Genomic DNA, 20,654 nt, shown 5'->3' with positions numbered 1-20,654 from the left:
GCAATGCTCATAGTCGCTCACTAATGGCTGTTTATGTGACTGAATTCTGTACGTCTATTCTTAGTAAGCTGACACTAAATACAGTAATCACTGCTGCAAACTTCTCCTATGGAGGTAAACCAGTGGGATATGTGTGATTAAAAGTTGTCTAGGTCAACAAAACACAATCTTGAAATGTACTGGTAATTAGCAGTGACTATCAGCATGATCTAAGACTGGCATGTCTTACCCTGAAATGCTTGTTCTAGTTTTAAAATACAAGAAAGTTTTATTGGAACATTAAGTCCACTTAGATTAATAACTGTGTGCCATCAGATACATAAATCATTAAACAGTTATTGTATCAATTATCATGAAATATTCTTTAACAATTTCCATATAGTCTAAGAGCTCTAAATGTAAAACAGTGAATCTGACATTCCCTTTGGGAATAATTCAGCTTCATGTGTTTCAAAATCAGTAACTGATTGGTACCAGGGAATGTATGAGGGAATGTTAGATTCCCTGTTTTATAAATAGAGTCCAACCTTAACTATAATGGCACTTTAGGACAAATGTCTAGGGCAACAAGATTATGCTGGGCAGTACCAAGCCTCAATATTTTCAGTTTGTGATAACTTTTTCCTTCTTTTCTCGTCTGAGGCACCAGATTCTTTGTAGTTAATGAAAATGAAACTATCTGTCTTTTATTATTTGATCACCTGAGAAGTATTTATGCAGATAAAAGGTGTGGAGGTATCATTATGCAGGTGTGCCCAGGGCAGCAGGAAGTATAGCCCTGGATATTGGCCATTGGATCTGCGCAATGTGATGGAAGTTAAAGTGCACAGGGGTACTTATTCCCTGCTGCCATTTTTCACCGAATCACTTGCCAGCAGGGAGTGCCCTGCTATCCTCAATTAAAGCAAAAAAAGTTAAAGCAAAACAAGTAATAATAATAACAAAAGGCTGAAGAAAAAATACAAAAAAAAACTTTTTTCAATTTAAACTCTTAATAACCCTTAGTACACACTAAAACCATTATTATTCAAACTTGTTCAAAAGCAGGTTTATTTTGCACAGAGAAAATCAAATGCTTAGCGGGTAAAGCATAGAAATTCCGATTGATACAGGAAAATTCATCAATCTTTAAAGGAGTACAGCGTCATTCCCCAAAGGGAAGGCCTATGCCGTCATCAAGCAAAAAAGATCCAATAACATATTCTCAGAAGTCCAAATAAGTACAATAGTCCAAAACATTCAATGGGGTGGTAGTGTCCATGTCCACCTTTTGACACCAAAGAAATGTTAACTCTTATCTCTTTCTATATGCCAGCCATTAGTTGCCATCCATCTGGTCCATTCACAGTGGTTTACCACAAGTTCCTCGTCAAACACATTATCTGTAGAATTTCAAGGGGTCTCTATATCATAGGTTTCTGTGTAGGCGGCAATGACAGCAAGTCAAGCTTTGTTCACTGCAAAGCAACATAGTATTATAAGTTTTTCATATAAGCAATATATTTTATAATCTATATACAGACCCCCTAAATTTTCTTCTCATTAGCACTGAGGGAAAATAAGCCTTAAAGAAACTTTTTTCCCAGTTGTAAATAACTTAATATAAATTTTTTGTACCAGAATTGCACATTTAGTATGTTTTTGTACTCAGCTCAGAACAGATAAGCAATATTTTTAGGTTTTTGCAATATTTTAAAAAAGTTTTGTTAAAAATGGCATCAAAACCAAAATATTTTCTCTAAGACAAAATCACCAAAAGGTAGCGTTGTTTGAACTGAATGCTGCATTGGAGGCCACATTATGCTACCTATAAAAAGTATTCCACAAAACGATAGAGCTGAACAATAATAGGTTTACCTGGTAAGCAAGGATAACTGCATGTTACAGGCCGTCTTGAGGTTGTTATTATTAGATGATTGCAATCTAGTTTTGCTGCTGGATTTACCATTAATTACTCAGGGTAGAATAGACAAAGTAAAAATTACTGCAAATGTAAAAATTTGTTTCTGCCATTTGCAAATACTACACAATATCACCATGAAGACTGGACTACAGACATCTCAAGGTGATTTAATCTGTATCTTTATATATTTATTTAAAATCTAAGATTACTATATAGGAATTCTTCCTATACATAGGGTTGTTAAATGTTACGTAGTTTGAGAGGCTGGTAAAGAATGGATAAGGGAGCAATTAAAAGAATGGACAATGCACTTTAAATACAAAAAAAATTCTCTACAGGAGAAACTTTTCCTCCCATTACTCATCTGCTGCTATTCAGCATTGCAATACAATTAGGCTCAACCAGCAAGCTGATGCTTTCTCCTGTGGTCCACCCACCTCCTCTTCAAATAAAAGATTGTGCAGCCTTCTTCATGCATTTTAATGCCTTGTCTATGATCGCAGTTTTTTGAATATAAAAAAAGGCTCTGGAACAGTAGAACAGGGGGCATTGTGAAAGTTAAAAAACAGACAACAACAGAACAAAGAAAAATTCTTGTAACTGGATTTCCATATAAAACAATTTCTGTGCACATTAATAGTGCCTATACTCATATCAATGTCTTAAATGCAGAACTATATTAAAAAATAGCACATAAACTTGTCCACATATTTTATTATTATAGGGAGTGACATAAACTGTATGGTGCACTATTTGTGATTGGAAATATATACTGCTCATGCTTATTGAAATCCATGACCCAAACATATTTTAATGAGAGCCTTTCATTGTAGCAAATAGGTAGTCCTGTAGCTGTTTTGCAAAGCCTACTTATTTTTTGGAATTACAAATATATTCCTGACTGGTGTTATATTTTTTAAATTGCTGTACATTTCCTTTGTTGGTCAGATATGCCTGAATTGCAAAATGTTTAAATGTCCTTCGTTGATCATTATGTATAGTACAGTCTTATATCATGTAAAAAAAATTACAAAAGGCAAAATAAAGAGGACTGTGCTATAAAAACAACCAAAACAACAATATTTTATCATTTAAATATTTACGGTATTATCTAAAATACAGAATTAAAGTCAGCAAAGGTTATCTGGGACAGATAAATATAATATTAGTATATAGGGGAAAATTATATGAGCAAATAGCATTAAAATGATCAATTTTAGTCAGTCTGAACTGCTCCATAATAACATGGATCATATTTGGTTTATAACTAGGAAAGTAATAAAAAAGTTTTTAATCATATACCTATTTTTCCAATCGAGAAAAAGCTTTAATCTGGGCATAACCCCCTACCCCCTTCCTTAACTAACCAAACTTAATTTACTTTTTCCTTCTTTCCTGCAGAATCGGGTAGTCTTTCTATTAGCTGTAAAGCAGTAGGAACATTGAGGTTAAATGAGTATCATTGGGGCTTCATCAGGTATTATTCATCATTGCTTAATTGGTAAGAGATTGGTAAGGGTCCAAATGAGATCTTTTATCAGAGATGAGCTTGAATTTAACCTTTTGTAAAAGTACATCTACACTGAAAAACAAAAAGGAGTATAATGCAACATACCAGTCTTTAAATTTGGTGACTGCATTCATTTTCACCTCTCAGCTAAGAGAGTTTTTGCAAGTACAGAACATACCTATTGATCTTGTCCGATCTTTCCTGTTGACTGAATTGAAAATGTTACTTTGTCTTGAGTTTTATTTTGAGCTTTAATAATAAGTGTGCTTATTAGCACGCCACAAACAGAAGATTAGTCTACGGTCAGGAATTATACCCCATACTAAAATCATGACACGGAGTTGCCGAGAAGTTGCGTATCTCTGCACTGACAATGGAGAGCAACAAGCCTTTACAAGAATTTCCCGCCTGGTGAATCTTACAGGATACACCTTCTATCATATGCTATACAATGTCAGTGGACAATCTAACTCAATGAGGAAGACCTAATAAACACTACATATGGTAACCTTCAGATATAAATTCTGATATACCTGAGGGAAAATGAAAAGACACTTCAGTAAATATTTCTCAAACTCTAACATATGCACATCAGCCTTCTGATGGAAGTAGGGCTGCCTGAAATTTTGATTGATGAAGTACTTGGGCCTCTTCCTAAGTGGCAAATACAGCAGCACTAGCATCAATGCACAAAGAACCCAAAAAATAGACAGAAAATAAATAGACGGGGGAGTCTGCCAAACAACTCAACAGCAGTTATCCATCAAAATCTCTGGTTATATTTTCAGCAAAAAACAAGCAGTATGGTATGAAAAGCACAGACTGGCATCTGTTTGGATGTTTAATGCTCCTGAAATAAATTTCCTACAAATAGTTCTTATACCATAAGCAGTAGTATACCTATACAATACTAGAATATAGGCTTTATAGCAGTGAGAAAAAAAAATACAATATGATTAAAATATAGTGTAGAATGTAGTGGTTGTTTATTTTTACAGCTGTTTTAATTGTTTGGAGAGAAAATTGAAAGTTATAGGTGGCAGAGTACTGTGAACCATAGGTGCCCAATATCATATTATTGGCATTTGTCTTCAGCATTTACCAAATACCTAAAAACTTCTATGGGAGTGGTTTTATAGGGGTTGTGTTCTATAGGAAATGTAGAGGGATAGAAAGTGGAAACATGTCGTTTGTCTTTCCAACTGTTTCCAAAACACCTTCAAATGCCCACAAAATGTGTTTTTAAAAAAAGCTCCTATAAAAATCTATGGACCATGGTTGGTGGTTGAGGCATGACACAAAGCAGCTCAGCACACAACTACAACACCTACATATTAAAGTCTCTTTGACCGCTTTCATTCAATTCAAGGAGAAGGCTCTGTGGTTATTTATTTTTTGAGCAATGAAACACTAATAATCCAGTTCCTCAAATGCTGCACAACCATCCGTGTGAACAAGCCCCGAGGCTGCAGGATTGGGTGACCACCATTCTGTGACCACCATTTCAATGTATCTTATTTCCTATCTTTTACAGTATTAAAAACATATATATTTACAATATGTGTCTGTGGGCAGCGCAGACAGTAATGGATTCCATAATGGACAATTCTAGCAATCATTGATAATAAAAGAGAACTGAGCTATTTTTTTCATATATGTTTTATAAGGTTTCATTGCATTCAAGTTTAAATATTATTATAAACATGACATCTCTACTATATACATATAAGGGGAAATGATAACTGTTTACCTAAGGATGTATAACATAGTTATTTGGAAAAAAAAATGTCCATTGGGTGCACCCAAAAGTCAACAAATAAATAAATTGAAAGCCTACATGCGATTATCAATGACTTGCAGGAAAGAAAAAAAATATTCCAAATCCCCCAAGTCAATCAGGTAGACTTCTTACAAAAGGGAGTATTGAAACCTTTGGGGAAAACATGAAAGCAGCCAAGAGTTGGACCTGTTGGATGGAATAAAACTACAAAATATTTACGTAGATAAAATGTAAAGATTTGTATTTCCTAGTCTTGATCATTATAAACACATTCAAAGTAATACTTGGCAAACCCTTTCCATTATACTCCTATTATGTAAAAGGAAACAGTAGCTGTGTGTTATTAGTATATCAGACAAGTCACCATTTTGAATCATTCATTTGCACTTTTCCTCTTGAGCTATATATCTCTGTAGACAATAGGCTTTTTGCAACAGGTGGGATTGAAGTGTATGGGTAAAACATGAAAAGTAGATAAGCCTTTGACCTGCTCGATGGAATCAGACTACAGAACATTTACCTGGATGATAGTAAGCTGTAATCAGCTAATAATAAGTAAGCTTTAGTCCTGATTATAATACAGGTACAAAACAATATACCTAACCTTTAATAAAATATGTACCAGATTCCTGTGTATCCTAGTATCCTAATAACCTACATTCTATCTAGGCCTTCTCCCTACTTAGGCAAGATATAAATATTTTCCTTTAAAACCCCCTTTGTAATTCTGTCCCACTGTTCCTGATATCAGTGACTTTATAGTTAGGAGGAATAGCCATGTATTTTGTGAACTCTCATAGCAGCATCAATCTATAAAATATAGATATGTTAAATAATAATGAATCTGATACTGAATAATTTCACAAAACACTGTTCTTGCCTGTGAATAAAACATCAATTGCTTTGAACTGTAATATCAAAATGTAGCCCCAGTTATGTACAGAGCCATTACAATGTCCCTTTTTGATATATTTGAGCAAAGCCATGACCCCATTCTTTACACATACAATTCTGGGACTTTTAATACTTTCCCTCTCTGTCACTGCCTCACTATTTTGGAAACTGGTTCTTTAGCTTTGTTGTTCTGGTCTCCGGTAAAATAACAGTCATGCACAAAAAGTTGGAATAACTGCCTTACCCTTGTGATCTTATAATATCCTAGCCACTTCTCTTTCACAGATAATCTTAGTTTGTCTTGACATGTTGGTGCATGAGAAGCCATCGTCATCCATTATTGGCTCCTGAAAACATATTTGTTCTACCACCAAATGCCCATAATTATTAAAAAGAAAAGTGACTGCAGTTCCCCAACATGTTGTTTAGAAGTGTTCACATCCTCCCAAGCAAACCATTGCTGTATCACCTACGTTTACAGAGTACCTAATATTGGGTGAAGGGTTTGTAGAGTCTCTCCTTCGGGTGGTAAATCAAACTCAACACTTGACACACAGCAGCTAATGAACATCCACTTTCAACTAATAGGAGCGTTTGCAAGCATTTGATTGGATATTTTTTTCCATTTTTTTTGGTGAGCCACAAAGCATTTTAGGATTAGAGATATCTGAATGCTGTGCTATCGCTTTCTGAATACTTAGAAAATGATAACTGAAAGACTGCAAAAAGCTAAAGCTATCTGACAAACATTAATTGGAACCCGCAAAAAAACATAGAAGCATATACATTTTTGAAGATAGACAGCTTTATTAAAAGAAAAGAGATACAAGTCTTGGGGGGGGGGGGGGTGTTTATGTCATTTCCTGGTTAAATCAGTAGCTTGAAAATAAAAAATTTCAAAACTTTATGCTTTATTTTTTCTACCATGATACTAAAGTAGGATTTTTAAATAACACAATCACAAAGCCCTCCCAGTTATGAACTCTGTTCCTTGGTTATTGAAACTCTGATCATGTCAAAGGTCCCTGCTTTGGCCAGTACAGATATTCAGACCCAAACCGCACCTTCAGATATCTGGAACATTTGCCTGTCACAAGTGTTTTCTAAAAGCAGCATACTGCCTACAGCTTTCATGCACTTAGTTATTTCCAGATCTTGTGATCACAGAGTTGACCTTTCCATACTGGGAAATGACCTCGACCTTGGACCTTGGTTATAGTACACCAGGGTATTCTTTTATTAAGCATTCTTCCTCCTCAAAATATATTAACTGGTTTGTACTTCCTTCAGAGGATTTAATTGCAATCCCACAAAAATGTCATAGCCTGAAAACTAGGCTTATTAACTCTTGAAATCCTTTGGGTGGCTCAATACACTGCCACTATACTTTTTGTGAAATCTGGCTGTATTTACTTATATAACAGCATGTAAACTTCGTAATCCATCCGTGGTGGCTTCACCAGTTTTTATTTATTGCCTGGTCACCATAAAACATTTTGCAAGCTTTCACCCGCAATTTAAAAACTCCATTTCTCATTTTCACATTTCAGCATATAGTAAGTGGAACTCCAGCTCACCTCCCTACAAAGAATATGCATTTTTAATTAGGCATTTACCATTCAAATATCACTACAACTGTAATATGGTATTCAACAGGGCCAGTTTTGAACTCAGCCAAAAGGCCTGATTTATTAAAGCTCTCCAAGGCTGGAGAGGAAACACTTTCATCAGTGAAGGTGGGTGATCCAGCAAACCTGGAATAGATCTGGTCCAGAATTCAAAACATTTGCTAGACTCTTCAAATGACTTTGAAGAAATCCATTCCAGGTTTCCTTTAGCTCAATAATAACGTTCTAATTTGTATGGTCAGCATAAATTTTTCATCTTTTAAAATCATTTTTATATTACACAAGGGGTAAATTCCCTGTTGGCTTTCTTTTATTGTCATCTGTGTCTTATTGAGGAAATTTGCAGAACTTGGCTTTAGATATGCTTTAGTGTATTTTATTAGAAAGAACTGGAAAAATTCACATTTTAATTTGAATTATTCTTGATACACAATTCTTGATACTATAACATGTAAAGTCTTGGCATGCAACGAGTTAATAATGTGAGTCTAGGCCAAGTCCCATTAATGTTCTCCAGAGACTGTTTAAGAGGTTTCAGATCAATCCCTCATAATGAGCCGTGTGCAGGAATCATGAAATTCATGAGCGGCTGACCCATCGTTCAGGTCCCATCGTTACATCTCGCTGTCTCCCAGGCAGATCAGACAGGCAAGCTTGTAACCTTTTCCCTTTTGTCGTCTATTTCCCTTCCTTGTCATTTCGTTTTCGCAGCGCTAGCAGTGTGTGAGAAGAAAATGATCAGAGACACAAGCCGAGAAAAAAGCAACTGATTTGGTATTTAAAGGTGTGGTTCAATTTAGCATCATACCTAGGATTTGCAATGAAGCGAAAGAACTTCATGAATCAAGTGTGCTGCACTTTTTGTTACATTGAGATTTTCATTATACCGGATTGCAAAATTGTCATTATATGTTTAATCTCCAGAATAAAATTCCTGCAGAGTGTACAGTATTTTTCAGCACAAGACAAGTAAATGGCTCATCAGAACTTCAGTTTTTGAACTATGGATTTAAAACCAGACCCCAATTTCTGAACAGGCCAAAAAGACCTGTTATAGGGTTATTCAGGTTGTGCTTTTAAATAAACATGCACTGTATTTTCACTGGGTGTATATTTTACTTAATGTGGAACTAAATTGAGTTTTTAAAAAAATGCTGAAAGCTAGACATTTTATGACTCCCCAGCCTGTCAGCATTTTCTGCTTATTAGACATTCTTTGGGTATGTCTGGAGGTTATTTTATCTTAGTCTAGCCAATCAGGACAACCAAAGACCTTGAACCAGGAAGAAAACCAAGTAAGGATGGAAGCACTGGGGATGAGAAGGGTTGGTGCAAGAGCAAGTATTATTTTCAGGGTTAATGTCTCAAAATTAATTTTTTTCCTTCCTCTGGATTAACTTTGTCTATAGGGTTTTTTTTATCTGGGATATGTTTATTTCCCTAGTGGGTGGACCTGATAGCCTTATGCCTTTTTTTCAACCTGACTAACTATGGATAGGCAACTATAATAATAAAAATAAGTTTAGTAACGCAGATGTGTTTTTACCATGATGCAGGGTTCCTTTAATAAGGCTACTCATTCATTACTTTATTTTATTTTTAAGTATTACTATAGCATGCTTAGCGACTATCGGAATCTTTAGTGGATATCAGAATGTTTTAGCTAGTTACTTGCAACTGTATCAGAAAAAGCCTCTATATTTTAAAAAAGTAATTAAGTATACATTTATATAATGACTTATCTTTAATATCAAACCTCCCTATAGGGATCTAATCTATATTTAAATATTATGCATTAAAAATCCCAATCACACAAGCACTGTGAAATAATTTATTTTCAGGGATAGAATATTTGCTGGACTGATTTAATATGGATGCCACCAGCAATTTTCCAAAGAAAGCCAATATAAATATAAATCTCCCTCTTGGGAACTATCACAATTTTTTCTTATGTTTTTGCCTCTGGAAAACACCGCCCATAGTATAGTCTTCTCAATTTATTATGGTGTCAATTGTTTTGCACGTTAGGTTTTTATAGATCGTTAACGCATTACAATTTATATATATAATTTCAGCAGTGCTAACCGTTCATAGACCACCCTAATGACCCAAATCATGATGGGCAATTGCAGCGTGCATTGGTCTGTGCAGACTGGTACATACACCCCTCTATCTGGACTCATAAATGGCATATATAGCATCTATTTGGTCATAATTACCTTTTTGTTTTAGTCCTAATAGTTCTTGTATGGGGTCTTGTGTTGTTTGATATTGTACATTTTACCAAAAAGTTAGTAATTCAGGTGTTATTGTTACATTTCTAAGGTGCCCTATCTCTGAGTCCTGGTCAGATATAAAATGATTCTGCAAAAAAAAGCATTATGTCATTAAAAAGCATCTATCATGTATGCCATGCATCTATGAATATCAATTTATTACAATATAAAATATAAAATTAAATACATTTATTTTCAGTTTCTGAATCCTGGCTTGCTTTAACCTTTCAGAATGTAGAATGTTCTACCAACTTTGGAACATACCATCTGCTTCTACTTTTTAGTCCAAATAGAGACAGATATGTTTTATACTTGGAGCTGATTTGGCCTGTCAAGCTTTTTTTTTGGCAGCTTTCCAATTCTACAAGTATTCAGTCTCAGGTAGTACATGTTCAACGGCCTGCTACTGATTTTCTAGACGTTTAAAGAAAAGTCCTTCAGATATCAGTGGGTAATCTAAAACGTTAAATAGCAAAAGTGAAAATAATTTTCAGTAATGTTAAAAGTACACCCCATGGAAATGATGGACTCTTTCAAAATATTTTAAGAGGCAAACGTTAGATCTTATTTTAAACTGTTCCACAGATACAGGTGATAGATATTCTTGAAAAAAAAACAAGAAAATTTGAAAGAAGACAAAATTGTCTAAGTACTAGATGTATAGTATGATATGATAGATGTATAGTGTGATAAAGTAAGCACACAACATAAGCTGGTATTGACCTCTTAAGCAGAAATGACATACCATAAGCATTTTAAATATATACGGAACAACATTTTAATGGGATTCAGTTCAGGGCTTTGATTAGGCCAGTCCATAACCCCAGCTCTTCCATGATGTGCTTTAGTAGTGTGGATGCATGCAGTTTGACACCAACTGTTACAAGAGTGAAGTAAAGGCATTAAAGTTCTTTCAGTTTCGTATAGTTACTTCTTGATCTAAATGTGCTGGACCAGCCAGGCCTAAACAAATTATTAGTTATTTCAAATCTGCTCTATTTAAAAATTTAGGATTCTATACATGTGCAGTCAAGGGCGTGAGGGTAAATTAGAGAAATGCTATATTAAATTATACTTATGCTTTAAATTGGAAGCCTTCTTTACCCCTCCTGCAGTGTCTAGGAACTGGTGGACTCTTGAGGTCCAACTCTGCAATGCGTTTTCCAGGGGAGAAGGGATATGAAATTTTAGGCACTACATGCTGAAGTTAGAGAACCTTGGATTATTTGACAATATGTTCTGTGCAATTTATAGGTTTCTGTATGAACTTCTTTACTATCTAATACCTATTAAGGTAGGTTCATCTAAGTCTGATGAAGCTAGAACACATCACAAAATATCTGGATGTTCCTCAGTCTACATCATCCCATGTTGCCTTATGCTATTTCTCTTTGATTACTCTGTTGAAAGTGTTGTTTGCACAGACTACCTTATTAGCTCACTGGCGAAGTAGCTCTGTAATACAATATACGTTGTGAGAACATTCAATGTGGTTTTAAATATATTTTTTAATAAAGCTGTGCTTTTATCAGTAACTTACCTTGTTGATGCATTACTATAGAAAAGACCATTACAAGCATCCAATGAGAGTTTATTAGTTTATTAAATTGGAAGATAGCTGTACTGATCCACTGAAATTGTGAGACTCATAACATATTGTAATATAACTTTATTACTGCTTACTTTTCCCCAGCTTATCCTGACACAGAAAAATGAATACAAAGGAAACATTTTAAAATATTACATTATGCACATAAATGATTAAAATACTGAATATTCACTTTGAATTTTTTTTACAAAGGTAATTAATGGATATTATTTGTATTTCCAGGTGCTTTGCTTGGAAGGCCACATGACAAAAACTTTAGGATATTTGGATGTGGGAACAACAGGAATGGTAAAGAATGGTGCATATGGTACCAACAAGCCTCATTCACTCCATCCGTCCAGGGTTTTCCCCAGCGATCCATTTAAACCTGCAAAAACCCCAATGCAATCTCCCATCAATCCCTGGGAGTGGAGCAAGAATCAAACACTACTCACTGGTGGAGTTGGTCAAAGAGCTAAACGCAAGCCTTCTTTGAAAACTGGGAGAACCAAGAAAATCTTTGGATGGGGAGACTTCTATTTCAACATTAAAACTGTCAAGTTTAGTCTGCTGGTGACTGGTAAGATTGTCGACCACATAAATGGGACATTCAGTGTCTACTTTCGGCATAACTCCTCTAGCCTTGGAAATGTTTCTGTCAGTATTGTTCCACCTACAAAGGTGGTAGAATTTGACCTTCTACAGCAGTCTACTTTGGATACCAGAGAAACTAAGACATTTAAGTGTAGAGTGGAATATGAAAACACCAACAAAGCCTTGAAGAACAAACCCTGCCTCTATGATCCAGCCAAAAACTGCTACATGGAGCATACCCAAAGTCATGCCGCATGGCTTTGTGCTAAACCGTTCAAGGTCATTTGCATCTTTATTTCCTTCTACAGTATTGACTACAAGCTGGTGCAGAAGGTGTGTCCGGATTATAATTTTCAAAACGAACATCCCTACTTTGGTTGATGGACACACTATCAGGGAGGTCAGAAAACAGGTTCATGAAGGAGGGTGAGGTTTATACCTTTAGGTTTCAGGGCCTATGTGTTAAAAGGCAACCATATTTGTGGTATAAATAAGAATGGGTTATTCCAGGTTGTACCCATGTCAAAATTTGCATTTCAGCACAAAACAAGAGTGACAAAAGATGCATGACTCTGCCCCTGATAATCTAAAGACTATCTGACCTGCCAAGTAAAAATCTGGAAAATCAAATTCATCTTATGTCATCAGTTTGGGATTTTAACTACTCAAGTGCTTTGTTTTTGAAAACCACCAGTATTTTAGGAAACTGCTGCCAATCATTTTATTTTTCTTTATTGGTAAAGAGTTCTAAGAAACATAATTTTGTGAAGTAGCAAGAAATGCATCCTAGAAATACAGAGAAAGAAAATGCAACACAATAAAAAAACTATTCTATAATAACTACTAATGCATTTATGTTTAATATTTATTTTTCTAACATATTGTAACAAATTTCATGAAGGATGTCAAATAATTACACATTTGGTTCACAGTAAATAGATACTCAAAGAATAAATTTGTATTATTATGTACAGTCATAAATGTACAGCAATGTTCCCATGAGAGACATATCTTATAAAAGGATGCATATGCCTTTTCTAGAGTTTCTAAAATTTAAAACTGGTGTTACATCTTGCCAAGTTTAGTATTAGTACTGTCAAACCTTAGGTCTGCCACAAATACACACATCTGCTAAACACTTTAAAGTAGGGCAAACTATTGTACGGCAAAATAAACAGGTAATAATACAGGTAAGGTATTTCAATTCAAATAATTTGCTTAACCCTCATCCAAAAATGCTTAAAGGGCTTTTATACCTTTAGTTTATATGTGGTTTTTAACTCTGCTGCAGCTACAAAGATAAATGATGGTGATATAACTTCCTCCATCCTATTAATCAGTAGCTTTGGTCAGGGTCACCAGTAAGTCTCCAAGATTACCACTACTAAGAGATATAATGACACTTCTAGCTTTCCACAGCCTTTCCTTCAAATCTCTGCTGAATGGTAACTGGTTTCTGAAAACAGATTAAATCATGCCAGAAAAATACATATACTTCAACACCTGTAACTACACTAAAGGGTCTGTAATGAATCTGATATTCACTGATATTCTCTTATAGAGATCCATCTGAGTCTATCCCGTGTTTTTTATGGCATAGTCTCCATCGGAGAATATTTCAATAAATGCCAGATTAACTGCTTTAAAAATAGATCCATAACTGCCTAGAACTACATGTTTTTTTTTCTGGCCTGTTGTGACCTGGTTTTGAAAACCAGTTGCCCATTAAACTTTTGACTAAACTAGCTGCTTGGAAAGGGGCAGAAAAGACAATAAATGTATTTCATAAATATGGTTTACAACAAGTACACATGTGCATTGTCTTTCAGCTGACCTCCTTCTGCCCTTTATTAAGCTCCTTCAAGTAGGGTTTTGTGTTTCCTAAAGCTGCGTACACACTTGCAATTTTTGTCGTTGGAAAGGATCTTTCACGATCCTTTCCAACGACAAGGGGCTGCAAAATGCATGAACGATGCTGTACATACACCACCGTTCATGCTCTATGGAGAGGGGAGGGGGGAGAGCGACGGAGCGGCACCCTGCTGCGCGCTCTCCCCTTCCCTTTCATTACGATCGGCTGTCGTCCATCGTCCGTGGATCCGGCAGGTCGGTCGTCCGGACGATGGACGACACCGACTGTACACACGGAAGATTTTCGCCCGATAATTGGCCGATGCCGATTATCGGGCGATAAAAATCTGCCGTGTGTACGTAGCTTTAGACTTCTAGGACAGATGAGAAAAATGCCTTCAACAAAGACAGAAAATTTAAACTGCACATAATATAAAAGAAGCTATATTTCAGATAATATGTATTTTTGTTAATACCAAATTAAGGGCACAATGCACGGGCCAATTATAATCTATAAAGAAGTATTTCAGGCTACCTTTGTAGATAGTCAACCCATGTATGGGTTATTGGTAACTTAAACTCTAGACAATATGGACTTAAATACCAAATTATTAGTAGCATGGGTAATGTAGCCATGTTATAATATGACTGCATTTGTTATTCCCAAAACAGCATAGACATTCAGGACCTATATACTACTATATCCAATTAATTTAGCCATGTCAATGGAGTAAAAGTGCTTGGCTTCCCAAGTATACCCAATTTAGAGACATTTTATGTTGAATTTATATGTGTAGTGCAGCCTATTGTTTTATGTTGCTCATAGCCATATTGGCCAAATTGTGGCTTAACAACATATCGTATCTTGTCAGTATTTTGAATGGCACCATATAAAGAAAGTAATTCCATATGTGAACACACAATAGCATACCCGTAACAGATTAAGATTTATTCCGACATATATACTCCATCAAATGTTTCAAAAAGTGTTTCCATTTCCCATACATGCTATAATAAGCTCTCCGAGGCTCAAAACATGTTGAATGCATTCTCAATGGGCATGCTAGGATGCATTGCGTTGCTTTGCTTCAATACCTATGCTGTGTTGGTTTTGAAGCAAAGCAAAACAACAACATCCATGGAGACTGTCAAATTGCTTTCAATGGGAAGTTTCTACAAAGTTTAAAGCCTGTCAGAAGCAGTGAAGACTAGCTATAAAAGGGTACAAGTTATTTCACTTTACTAATTTTGTAATACACCGTTTTTATTTTACTTTCATCAAGAAGCATTAAGGAATGTACTAGTATTCTGTTTTACTCAGGCTGGCCTTAGAAGCAACAAACATATTCAATGATGACATTGTCGTTAATTTTTAATAAAGTGATCTTACTTTTATCCCATAATGTCTGGCCAGCTGTTATATACTAATCAAGTATACAATTGTAGTTGTTTTAATACCTGGTGCACACATATCATTTTTTAACCTGTTGCAGAGCAAAGTTCTCCAATCCTAATATTAAAAGATAACTGCAACTTAACAAATCAATATTGTAAGAGGCCTAGCACACTTCCTAAATAAATGTTTAATCTCTTTTAATAAAATTTTTTATTTGATTATTCATAAGTATTACATGCAAATGAATATTATAAAAGTTATGCAAAGGGAGGTAAGGGTCAATAGCGGGTAAGGGTTAATAAATAACTGGCCACAAAACAGTAACACAATCAAATGTCTAACATGAATTAATACTAATCTTAGTATGTGTGAGTATTTACCAGCTGAAGCTACTGAAGGGGTAGGCTGCACACATTCAAGTACCTGAGGATAGCATATACTACATAAGAATTCATAAGTAGATCCAGGAAGAGGTCCCTGGCAAAACAAAAAGGTTTGGCATTAAGTCAGGGTCCAGGAGGCATCTATATGTATCAGAATCTAGGAACTGCATCCAATAGAACCACATGTTCCTAAACTGTTCTCCAGTGTCATGAATACTACTTGTAAGGTCCTCCATACACGTTATTTCATTACCCGTCGGAACCATTGCAATATGGAGGGAACTCCTCCAAAACATAGAAACACCGGATCACAATTTAATATAGGCTTTCAGTGGGAATGAATTGTGATGGTGGAGAAAAAAATGCAGGGTCGTCTAAGACCTGGAAGTCAGCTGGACAATTCTAACCTCCACCCAAAACGGTTGCAGACGAAGGCAGGACCAAAAATATGCAACTTCCTATTGCACCTCCATCAGGTATCAGGAAATGTGGGGAATAAATGGTGTAGCCGCACTGGTGTTTTATACCCGATTTGATAGATATGGTTTTAAAATCCTTTTCCTGGGAGCGGTTGCTGATGGAGGACTTATGGGAAAATGCTTTACCTTTTAACATACATACAAAGATTTTTCCAGGGTCCTCCTAACTTGCTAAAATCACCCGATGTAATGGTCACATATATTATCACTAACTGGCCATCTCTAGACCCCTTTGGGAGAAAGAGAGCAAAGGAGAAACCTTCTATGCTCTACAAGCTTCAGGATTAATTTTACTCAAGGGAACTTGGCAACCTGGGCTAAGACGTGGGCAGGACAGACAGAGGGGTAGCTGCCCGGTAGAAACTTTCACATTAACAAAATGTTGATTCTGGGTATTATCTGCTTCTTCAGTATATCGTACCAGAGGTGAGTGTATTGCACCTCTGTTCTGAATTGCTGAAGTTGAATAGAGAATGTTGTTAAATGTTCTCAGCATGTCCACCATATGACTAACCATTGGGACAGGAGTAACAGAAGGTTAGTAAGCAGGAATAAGTTACCTTAGGTGCGCTGAATGCTGGCACTTATTAAATAAAGGATAATATTTCCTGTGTGTTTGTTCTTCCACAGAAGCCTGGATAGCAACTTAGTTGTGATGTGGGGGACCACCATGTTAGTAAAGGTAGGCAAAACAAACCATGGAATAATTTCAAAATCTTAGTGGAAAAAGGGCCAGCATTCATATTGTCAATTAATAGGTGTTTTAGTCTTAAATACAATATTGATTTTTCAAACATGGGTGCAGTTGTCCATTAAAGCCAAACTCCAGGCACATATAAAAGACACAAATTAATGCAGCTCTGCATTCTGTATATAGATACAAACATGTAAATTTGATTTGGTACAGCAGAACTCATGAGTCTACCTATTTTAAGCAAAGAGAAAAATCTGGTCTCCTTCCCAGTCATAAAGGACTGTGTGGTACACATATTCAATTTCTTTGGCAAGTAAAACAGCTGCATATATGTGTTTTATTTATGTTTTTACCTGTTTGCCTGGAGATTGTACACAGACCCGTTCTTTTAAAAAAGGAAAATAAATTACTCAGTGAGCTATACTTTCATTCTATGAAACAAAATGAGAAATTGTAGAGCACCATTTTGTTGAAATGCTTTACTTGCGAAGTCATAGCTTGGGTCACAGCAGTCAGCACAACTTTTGAAGGACCTGGAGGGTGCAGAAATTGGATCGTATATGGTCCATGCTAACAGCCCGGGTCTAGTGATGCCTGCGAGGATTTGACATGAATGCTTTCATGCAGGATGAGGTGACTATACAGAAAAGCCTAGATTTGGTTAACATGGGGTTACATTAGACTAGGGCCAGGAATTAGGGGTCTATTACAAAGTTTTGGATTAGGGTGACGTTTCAGGGTAAGGTCATGTTGGGGAGCTAAAAATAAGTTCTCAGAAAAAATACTGCCATTAGCCTCTAAGAGCCCGTTTCGAGTCCCAAGATGTTCTGTTTCAGCCAATAACATTTTCAAAGTTTACCTAATAACTCTTTTTTTCTGAACTTGATGGACAGGCCATGGACAGTGTGTACCTGTACCAACTCTACCTTTAATTCAATTTAAATTTACATATATCACAAAAACACTCTTTAGTACTATGCTTTCTTTTTTTTTTTTTTTTTTGCATTGTTCAGCACCTACTTTCTTCAAAGAGCAATGTTCATGTACTAAATACTCATTAACATTCACATTGAAAAGACTACATAAATTTCTTTGCTATGTGAGCAGCAAGGGGTGTGCATATATTATACAAATGCCACCCATCACCACAACCTATACTGATACCTAATCTGCCCTTCAAGTCATCAGTGATGCTTTGAATTCAGAAAGCAGCCACACATCCCCACTTTGGACTTAAACTATTGGAGGTTGTGGTTAAAAGTTAGGGTATTGCTTAAATTTAAACTCTTTTTTCGTCATTAAAATTTTTTAACTTTTATAAAATTGATCTTTTTTGACTGTAGAAATCCAGAGGTTAGTTATAGTAAAAATTAAAAAACAAATGTTTTTTTTTTTTGCAATATGCTTCAATCCGGAGCCATCATAGCAACAACACCTCGATGTCTAGATGTCTGGTGGTCTGACAAAGTCAAAGTCATTGAAACCATTCCTACCTTCCAAAGTTGTCACAGACTCCTCATGACACATGAGCCTGGATATCTGCACTGATTGGGGCAAACAGTCATGCCTTTTTGAAGCATTAGAAACCATTCATCCATATCTTTGAGAAAAAGAAAGACCTGTGATGTCATTGCACTGGCCAGAAGATTCTTGGAAAAATGTGTCTATATGCAGCTTTATGGAGTTGGGCTGAATATTCGGGGTTCAGGCAATGGGGAGGGTTGAGTGATAGGGAATGCTTTAATGCTAAGTACATTTTACAATATAAAACCCATGTGGGATCTGCAAGATTTACACTTTTGCTCACAGAGTTATTCATAAAAAAAACAGCACCTAGCTGCCAGTGCCAAAAACTAACTTACTTCAAAAAGCCTCAAGCACAGCAAGCAGCAATGTTAATGAATGAATTTCACAATAAATATATTTGCATCTTATTTGGCCATAGGACACTAGTCAGAATAAATAATGCTTACTTATAAACCTACTCTATTTTGTGTGACACTGTACATGCAGCTTGGACAGTTAGATATGTTTTTTATTAAATATAAGCCATTAGTAGAAGAGTCAAGTTTATATATAGGCTAAACTTTTTTTGCAATACATTAGAGAAAGTTTAAAATTCAGTTTCATTCAGTTTGGTTCTTGCTATCTGCATTTGGTTATGGAGATTTCTTTTTATTATTTGCCTTATGTACTATGGGGGACACTACCTGAACTAGTGCCCCCCATAGGACGACCCTTTTGATCTGGGGGCAACTTGGGTTCCTTCCTATTTCATATATATTATTCCCCTAAACAATTAGGACATTTTTACCTAGAGGGGCACAAACAGAAATAAAAGCTTGGCAGAGCTGTTAAACCTTTGCTATTTATTCCAAAACTAAAGAGAAAAATCTTTGCCTGTACATACACTTAACTGCACCCTTTAGATAACTGGATATATTCATTTATTAGGACAGCGTAGCAAATGGTTGTTGATGGGGCCTATGACACAACCTTGCTGATTTTCCATTGTACCTTGTAGAGGGCAGAAACAGCAGGAGAAGGATTGTGCTTTATTGTTAAAGGCTTGCAGTTCTTCCACCACCTAATCAATAACGAATCATCCAGTTATTCTGAAATGGCAGTAAGGAACAACATCAACTACAAGGAGGTCATTTTCCAGAGCACGAAAGGAACTTATATAGGCATTTATCATTATAGCCAGGAAATAGCTTGCTGTGTCCCTGTGTTCCAAACTACTATTATGCTGACATGTAGTATAGGAGAATCTGGAATTTACATGGATAAACAGGAATTGTTCTAAAAAGGTAATTTAAAACAATGCGCTTTATATTTATTGCTTTGAGGGCCATGCTATTAAATATTATTCCTTTTTTGGTTTGGACTGTCTACATTTTCATGTTTTAAAAAATATAACACCAAAGTTTCAAGGAGTATTAGGATTTTGCTGTACCAGAAATGACCATCGATGGAGAGAAAGTATTTACTCTAATGCTGTACAGTTTGTCTGTTCCTCCTTGTACAGAATGTGTTATACACCCAGCCCTATTTTTTATAAGAGAAACCAAATATAATAAAATAATAAACGTTTAATTGACCTCGGTGTTTGACTATGTTTATTTCATGAATGCTGATTTTTCATACAATCTGTTTCTTTCGTAATATAGCTTGAAAAGATTCAGACATGCTCTTAATGGAAATCTGAACGCATTTCAGACTTTTTTAATGTCAGTCAAATTTATTATTATATTCGGTCAGAAAACTTTTAAATGTTTTGTTGCGCACAAATGCACGGGGTCAGTATGGGCTAGTATTCTGGAGTATGGAGATACACAAATATACATTAAAGCCAAAATTCAAACAGCTAAATGCACACAGACAGTTTTACTACCCAAAGAATTTGTAATTCTGTTTAGCCATTCGTGTGAAAATAATACACATCTGTCAAAAAGCATAGCTAGTTTCTCAGAATACATTGTAGCAACTCAGCTTGGTTAAGATAACTACCACAGCAAGGTACATGGTAATGGGACCATTAAGAAGTTTAGAAGAAGGTGTTTCTCAACCAGGGTTCTGTGGAATTCTGGTGTTTATATGAAGGTTGCCAGGGATTCCTTGAGCCATGAGCAATTTTGACCTCTCAGGTCAGTTACTGACACCTTTGATTTTTTTGGC

At 35.7% G+C, this 20,654-nt stretch overlaps 1 protein-coding gene and 1 long non-coding RNA gene across 2 annotated transcripts in view; one reads left to right on the top strand and one right to left on the bottom strand.

Moving 5' to 3' along the window:
- The window catches only part of NXPH4 (neurexophilin 4), a 112,009-nt gene extending 92,945 nt beyond the window's left edge, over positions 1-19,064 (top strand). Inside the window, exon 2 of the mRNA XM_072407689.1 lies at positions 11,823-19,064. Coding sequence (XP_072263790.1) covers positions 11,823-12,554 — 732 coding nt within the window. The 3' untranslated portion in view covers positions 12,555-19,064. The remainder of the gene's footprint in view (positions 1-11,822) is intronic.
- LOC140328261 (uncharacterized) overlaps positions 1,021-20,654 on the bottom strand; it is a 43,881-nt gene continuing 24,247 nt past the window's right edge. Inside the window, exon 2 of the long non-coding RNA XR_011920261.1 lies at positions 1,021-1,457. This is a non-coding gene — a long non-coding RNA (uncharacterized lncRNA). The remainder of the gene's footprint in view (positions 1,458-20,654) is intronic.

This window comes from Pyxicephalus adspersus, chromosome 1 (genome assembly GCF_032062135.1).
Source record: "Pyxicephalus adspersus chromosome 1, UCB_Pads_2.0, whole genome shotgun sequence".
Taxonomy (NCBI): domain Eukaryota; kingdom Metazoa; phylum Chordata; class Amphibia; order Anura; family Pyxicephalidae; genus Pyxicephalus; species Pyxicephalus adspersus.
This window is presented reverse-complemented; position numbering and strand designations above follow the sequence as displayed.